Raw genomic sequence first — 8,193 nt, 5'->3', positions numbered from 1 at the left:
TAAGAGACAAGCATGAAACAGGTTAGTTCCCTATGGAGTGAAATTTCCATCCGGTGAGGATTTATGGCTAGTACTTGTAATACACATCCTGTCAATTCATCACCTAACCTACTCAACACACATTGTAGAGGCCTTCTGCTGTAGTGAGCCTCTCCTCTTTAATTGGATTCAGAACTAATTAATCTACCACAACCAACTAAACAAACCCTTTCCAGTCCCAGAGTTATATATTCCCTTCACATTTTTATTGCAATTTGTTTATAATATAAACATTCAAATTATTTATTAATACATTCATTTATTTTTTATGTATGATACGTTATATTTCCCAAAGTAGCTAACACTAAAAAACTTCTTAAGTTTTCATCAATAAAATTTACTATAATCATCTAAAAATAAAATAGCAATGTCCTCTCAGAAATTAGTATTTCCAATTCCTGAAAAGAAAAACCAATATAAAAATTAGATTAATTTATAAATATAATTTAAGAAGTCCATTTAATTAGGAATGTATTTTATGTATAGATTTTACACCAGAGGAAGGACTTCGGTTCTCATCAACAAAAATTGAGATCGTTTTCTAAAACAAGCAATATCCTTTCGAGTAATTATCCCCAAAGCCTGTAAGGTGAAAATGATATGAAATCATGATTATTTGGACTTCATAATAATGGGATGGTTCTTACTTTGAAATCATCATCAATAACAATTACATAGGACAGTCCCAGGGATACAAACATTAAGTATATCTTTCGTAAAGACATTTCCTGCAAGCATAATATGAAATATTATTTTCTTCAATATAAAAACATTTATGCCTGCATAAATAGAAGTGTTGCTGTTTACATGAGCTATATTTGTGGTGTTTGCAATAAAGATGTTTGGTTTCTTCTAAATTAGTAAACTTAAATAAATTTGATCCAATGATAATAACTTCCTTACTTAACAACCTTCGGAGTTCGTAAAGAAATTAGTAAGAAAATAATAATAAAATAAATGAGGCATTTTCTTACTATCTGGAATAACATAAATTTTCAGATGGTCAGATGATAACAAAAAATATGACAATGGGTCTGGTAGCAGTAATTTTCAAAAACCCAATCACATAATGAGTGTTTATAGTTAAAAATGTTTAAGTTATGTAAACAGTTTAATATTTAAGTTATTTAGATGTAATAATAAATAATAGGAGGTCATATTTTTCAATTTACCATATTGATTAAATTAGTTGAAGTGCACATGAAGTTAGTGAGATCAAAATACTGCTTAGCATCAGGAATATCTTCTGAATATATAGCCTAAAAAAAAAATAGTAAATATTATTTACAGCATAAGCAGGAAGGAACAACCTTAAAAATATTTGAACACTAAACCAAATCACATTAACTCAGAGATGGTCATAATCGTATTCAATTATTAAGACTATGATTATAATTAACAAAGAGCTGGATTACTTGTTTACTTCACAAGAATTAATGAGAATCTGTAGAACCAATTTTCAGTTGGCTCCACAGACCTTATAGATCTTTGGCTGCCCAAACCAGCCTTCTCCACGTCTGTCTATCTTGGGCTACTGCTTTCCAATTTTCTGCATGCAGCTCTTTCGCATCTTTGTTGATTCTGTCTATCCACCTGGTTTTTAGCCTCCCACATGGTCCCTTGCCTACTATACTGGCATTCATTATTGAGTAGAGGTGAGGTATTGATTGATCAGTCCCTCTGCAAGCAGAGATTGTTGTTCATTGTCAATTCTTCTCCTCCATTTCTTAAGGTTCTGATCCCAGATTGCTTCTGTAATAGTAGGAAGGACTTTCTGTTCAAATCTGCTTTCCAGAGTACCTGTTAGGGCCCAGGTCTCGTAGCGGTATATGAGAGGTGCCTTTACCATAGTGACTACATGGTGTAAAACATTTGATTTCTTTTTATTTTACCACTCCTATTGCTCCTTCCCCATTTTAAGTATTAAACATGAACAAAAATATTTTTAAAAACACATCTACTTTATTTTAATATTAAAAAGTTACAAAATAATTTTATAAGTTTATATTTTATATCATTGACTTATTAGATCAAAATAATTAGATATCAATCAAGAAATAAATAAAATATAAATTACTAAAACAACAATAAAATATTTTTATTATCTATGAAGAGGAAAACACATCAGTGAAATAATAAAATTATTTTTACATTGCTTAGAAAAAAAACTTTAAATCACTAGTTTTTTTATTTTTGCAATGATTGTACTTACAAGATTATGATTGCAGTGATTGTGAATACTGGATTATAATTATATGATTGTGCTTATGGGATTATAATTGCAGTGACTGCGAATAATAGATCATGATTACATGATTAAGTGATTCTGGTTCCAAAATTGTAATCATAATCACAGTTACCAATTAATATTATAATCAGATAATTGTTAGGTTCATAATGTAATACTATGAAGTACTGTGATATATGTTTGTGAAAATAAGTTTCATTTTCAGAAGTAATCGTTGATTTCTAATGTTCATTATAATGTAATGCCCATCTATGCTTTAACAGTTTTTGTATTTATTTAAATTAAAAAATTTAAATCTTTGAAAATCTTTAAAATAATTATAAAGGATACATGAGAGATTTATATCATTGTCAGTACAATCTTTGCATCTAAGTAACAAACGACTATGCTCTAACAGTTAAACTAATACAGTGGGCTCCAAATTGGAGATCAAAGATCCAATGGATATCAAAGCCTATTAGAAACATTATTTTTTTAAAGCTCATAGGTTTAAAATACTAGATGAATAAGAGAGAGAAAGTAGTATTCAGGTTTATATTGATTAATTTCAATCATAAGAAGAAATATAAATAGTCAAGAGGAAACTTTTTCTGTAGGTTACTTGATACTAAATTTACACCATCTAATTCCAGAAGAGAACTCAAATGAAGCATGTAAATTCACAATTATAATTTTTTATTTATTATTAAATTGAATATAAGTATTATTTGTGAAACACTTTTAAAACAAAAATCAAAGGATATGGTGTTTATTAATATAAGTAAAAAAACAAGTGGAATCAAAGTTGTATACATCTTAAAGTTATTAGTTCAACTACATAATGGAGTTTTTATATCCAAACCAGATAGTATTTATAAAATTATACGCAACATCAAAGAGTTGTAGCATATTGCTGATTTCATTATCCACTATGAATACCACAGAGTCAATAATCAAACATCACCACCAGTTTTTCCCCATTTAGGCCCTTTATAGATTGTCATATGTTATATCTAGCAAATAAAAAAAATCTAATTTCAGAACCTGAGGATCACAGCCAAAAACAATGAGTGATACCTCCTCTCTTCAACCCCTAACAACTAACTAATCTTTGAATGAGATTTTTAAAAAAGATATACAAGTAAATGGTGTACCAAATAGTCTGGTTATCGTAGAATCAACATTTTGTCTTTTTCATTTATTTATTTAATACCAGAACGACTTGGTGGGCCTTACATGCTTTATATAACAGTTAAATTTTGTTTTTAACTGTTTTTTTATGGGAAGTGGTATAGTCTCATACAAAAGACACTCGTAACTATGGACAACATTATAAATAAAAAAAAATAAATAGATAAAAATAATAATTCTAAATAAGAAAGAAAAGCAAAGTTAATAACGAAAATAAAGGCATTCTTAGATCTAAAAAAAAAAGAAACAATTGCCCTCCAATGGCAAAAAAAAAAATAAGTTACTGAAAAAAGGATGAAGAGAAAAAAAATTAATTAAATAGAAGTTATGTTAATTATAGAATTGATGGATATACAATTTATAACAGAATGTCCTGCAGCAGCCTGGGCTTCAGTCTTCAGGTTGAGGTTGGATATCCCAAGTAATAAGTCACTGCTCCTTTAACTGTCGGTAACTGGGAGTGGAACTTCATGAATCATTTTTTGATGTAATCCTCCATTAACTCCATTTTCAATTCCCAATGCAATTGGCTATTTCTTACAAATCAAGGAGCATCCACTCCAATTCTAAGGACTTTATTTTGAAAATATTGTAATTTTTTCTTTTCATTAAGCATGCTACTACCCAGACTTCACAGTGGCCTGAGAATTGTTTTAAAAATAAGAACAGTAGTTTCTGGTTTTAATTAGGATCATCTATTTAGGATAGGACATATCATTGCTAACCTTGCATAGGTTTTAATTATTTTGATACTGATAGGTGGTTCTAGATAAGCCTGCATTCGAGGTGAATTCTCAGTATTTGACTGTTTCTCTGGCAGGATTCTATATCACATTTTTAATGTGCCCACCAGACCCACCAAAACTAATCCTTTAGTTTTGGTGGGTCTGGTGGGCCTCCTTTAATTCCTCTTTGGTTATGCTATAGTTATCCTAATTATTACATTCAAATATTTATTTTATCAATATAAAATGTATGATACTTAAATTTTTCTTCATCATAGTTTTTGGTCATAGTTATAAAGTCATCTATATTTGATAACATAATTTTATGATGAAAATGATGGTGAATCATTATGATCAAAATTTCTTTTCTTTGAATTGGATTCGTCTGTCTTTAGGTCTACATCAGTTTTATCCATGGAAATATGTTGGAGGTTTTAGGATAAGCCGGGCAAATCGATTAATTCATCTTCTGATAGTATTAATTATAAATGAAAAAATAAATCATGAAAAAAAAAATGGAAAGAACACAAAAATGCCTTATGAACTACGTACGCACTACAATCGAACTACGCTCTATGAAGTCAGAGGCAAAACTCTAGAATTAAAATTCTTTTAAATATATTAATAATTATTTTTTAAATATATTTCTTCGTTTTATTTTAGGGAATATGGAACTGGTAGTAGATCCTAGGAATGATCAGGCTATAGTTTTACAAACCCAAAGTTTTCAAATGTTTGTCAGTAATGAATATTCTTCCTTCCAATCTATTTATTAATTTGAGAGACCTCAAATTCATCAAACATCATCAGAATGTACTTTGATAGTAATTTTAATATTAGTATACATTTTAAATTGTATATGAATAATAACTTACATCTTCTAGTTCCACAAAACTTTCACCTTCATATTCCATTAACATTTCATTCATGAGATGGATTTTTTCAAAATTTTCAGGAAAGTTGTATATTTTTGATTTCAAAATAACAGCAATTTGATATTTTGTTATAATGCCCACAACCTGCAATTGGTTATTTTACTGTACTATTACTTTATGGTAGTGTTACTAGTTTAGACATTTTTTAAATGTATGCCCTATTTTTGGAATGGGATTGATTTCATAATTTCTCTTTAATGGAAAAGGTCTCATAATATTTTAATGCAGTTTATCCTTATTCATCCTTATATTTACCAACCATTTAACTTTATATACAGTTTATTTACATACATGAGATACAGTTTATATAATTATATGATAATTTGTTTTCCTTCAAGGAGAGAGGCAGTCATTTAACACGTGCAGAGTACACCATATCCATGTAATATGAAAAGTCAGGTAGCATCATCAAAGTAAATTGTCTGGGAACCAGAAGAAGTAACAAAATGTAAAGTAAAGAGAAGAAATTCTGCAAAATCATAAATCTTTATATCTAAGTTAAAATTGTCTATACCACAAGGTAGGCACACAAAAGGCCAAAAAAGAGTAGTGATTCAGTTTGTAATTTTTATAAAAAGGCACCGATAGATAAACAAATTCAATTTTTTTTATTTGATATAATTTTATATTTTCAAAAGTCATGCATAAGAACACATAAGCAGACATATGAACAAATATAATCATGTAAAACAAACTAATTATTTCAAAATTTTAGAAAATGAAATTTCACTGTAATCTCCCTTGACATGCAAACTGTCTAATTAGGTTTATATTGGGATTAATGATGAGTACTCTAAACAAAATAAAATAAAATAAAATAGTAAAAATAAATTTTAATAAGAGCTACACTTAATATTAAATAACCACATTTGTTACTATTGGTCTTAAATGAATTATTTTATTTTGACAAACATCATTTCAAACAAATTATGATAAGGATAAATTTCATTATTCTTGGAAAGATTAGCAATGTTTGGTAGAAATTTGTTAGTTTCAGTCTAAAATTGCCTAGGGGTTCCATATTAAATTTATTGCCCTGGTTTGTTAAAATAGAATTATCATGACTAACACCAGATTCAACCATAAAAAATCTTGGGAATGCATTTAAAAAGGCAAAGTCTTTATTACAAGCGTTTGTATATTTTTGCATAATATTTATGTTTGTTCAAAATTTGCTCATAGTTGAATTATTAGTAAGTCTTTTTGCTACAAGGCCAATTAATAAATCAATAACCTCATCTTAAAAATATCTGTCAATATTTTCAACTATATCTATATTTTCAAGAGAGATTGTGGTTAGATTTTTCAAAGTAGAAATTATGAAAATCTTGCCGAACTTAAAATTAATCTATTTATTCTAGAAATAAAAATTATTTATTAAAAGTTATAAAGTTACTGATGAAAATGTCAAGTAAGCAAATTATAAAATGTATGGTTTATATTAATATAATTTAAAAAAAAAATAATATGTATATATATGGGTCCTTGGAGTCTGTAGCACAGAATAATTATTCCTATAAAGTAGAAAATCTTAAACAATTACAGACTTAGATTCCTATTTTCTTATTAATTAAAATCCATTGAAATAAAGAAAATTACCTTTTCATTTTCTATAACAGGGAAAACTTGGTGCTTTTTTAAGAGAGCTTCAATCAGTCCCTTGACTGTTATACGAGGAGGTAGATATGCCATTGGAGTAATCATAATATGCTTTGCCTTATAAGGTGTACTTATTGGAAGATATGTAGCACGTAAGAAAGGGTATCCTTCCAAATAGGTTGCTATACGATATATTGGCTAAAAAAAAATTAAAAAGTTCAAAACAAGTAAGAAATCTAATTTTTTTATCGCAACCAGAGTCGCCCCAAAAGGCCCTTAAGTGTGACTACTTTTAGAGGTATTGCAGCCAGCGGTCAGTACCTAGATGCCAGCCAATTTTTTAGTATCTGTTAAAAATACATAACAACCTGAGATAATCAATAATTTTTTTATAATATCAGTAATTATAGCTTTTAAAATTTCCAAAATCAATATACGGCTGGGATATTGGTACTTTAAGGTTTGAATCAGGTACGTTTTCAAGATGGTGCTACTAGGTGAATGTTTTGAAAAGAAAAAAGTTTCCAGAAATTTACTTATATATTATTTGTTTTCAGAAAATAATCCCATTCAAAGTTTCTTGAGATTAATCATAACTTATTCTGTATTTTTTTAACTTGCCTTCATGAGGATAAAGAGAGTTTTAAATACAATTCAATATACAACAACATGGAAATAATTTATTAACCAATCAAAAACATAAAACTTAATTCATCAAAGAATTATTAATGATGCAGAAGATTTGCAACTTTTGAACTATGCAAAACAACAATGTCTGCTTTAAGAGGAAAACATTCCAACACAGAGAGGGAGTTTAATACTTATTAACCAAAGATTGTTAAAGGTGTCCATGGAATTATCAGTAAAAAGTATAAGATCCTCCTCTAAAAATTTGATACTAAAATTATCAATAATTAATGATAATTTAGTTGATACTAATGCGTAAATTTGGTTCAGGCACATGCAGATAGCAGAAAAAATCTCATTTTCATTTGCACCATTTGGCTTCTCACCCATTCCTATCCAAGTGAATGTAAACATATTTATGTAATTGGAAAATTTTTAACTTTTGATTTATTTTATGCATGTATCAGAAAATTTTAATAATTTTTTTTTTTTCATCAGAATCACTTTTAAGAATTTCACCTAATATTTATTAAATTTCAATCTACATATTTATTGAAATGATATGAGAAGAATACGTTTGAAACTAACATAAATGGCATGCTAGAATATTAAGTACAGGAGCCTGATTATGGATATCCATTTACATTAAGTATTTGACATTATTTTGTGTCAGTTGATTGTAAAAATAAACATTTTATTGCTAGAAAAATGTCTAAATATAAAACTACTTAAAAGAAAATAATAAAAAAAAGTTACAAATGTATGTATGTGTATATATATATATACACATCTGTCATTCTTTTATTGCTTGACCATTTGTTGTCCCTTGCTGTATATGGGATGTTCCAGT

At 28.0% G+C, this 8,193-nt stretch overlaps 1 protein-coding gene across 6 annotated transcripts in view; it reads right to left on the bottom strand.

Moving 5' to 3' along the window:
* Positions 1-493: 493 nt before the first annotated feature.
* LOC106684609 (H(+)/Cl(-) exchange transporter 7) overlaps positions 494-8,193 on the bottom strand; it is a 54,561-nt gene continuing 46,861 nt past the window's right edge. For 5 of the 6 annotated variants that reach the window (XM_067050343.1, XM_067050342.1, XM_014426792.3 and 2 more), the window contains 5 exons: positions 6,717-6,914; positions 5,058-5,201; positions 1,212-1,298; positions 687-767; positions 494-621 (listed from right to left, as the gene is read on the bottom strand). In XM_067050343.1, coding sequence (XP_066906444.1) covers positions 529-621; positions 687-767; positions 1,212-1,298; positions 5,058-5,201; positions 6,717-6,914 — 603 coding nt within the window. In that variant the 3' untranslated portion in view covers positions 494-528. Of the gene's footprint in view, positions 622-686; positions 768-1,211; positions 1,299-5,057; positions 5,202-5,426; positions 5,540-6,716; positions 6,915-8,193 lie in introns of those variants that run through there. The other variant, XM_014426794.3, reaches the window with a different exon arrangement.

This window comes from Halyomorpha halys, unplaced genomic scaffold (genome assembly GCF_000696795.3).
Source record: "Halyomorpha halys isolate HHAL.00 unplaced genomic scaffold, Hhal_1.1 Scaffold595.1, whole genome shotgun sequence".
Taxonomy (NCBI): Eukaryota; Metazoa; Arthropoda; class Insecta; order Hemiptera; family Pentatomidae; genus Halyomorpha; species Halyomorpha halys.
The sequence above is the reverse complement of the archived record's forward strand: the minus strand, read 5'-3'. Positions and strand labels throughout refer to the sequence as shown.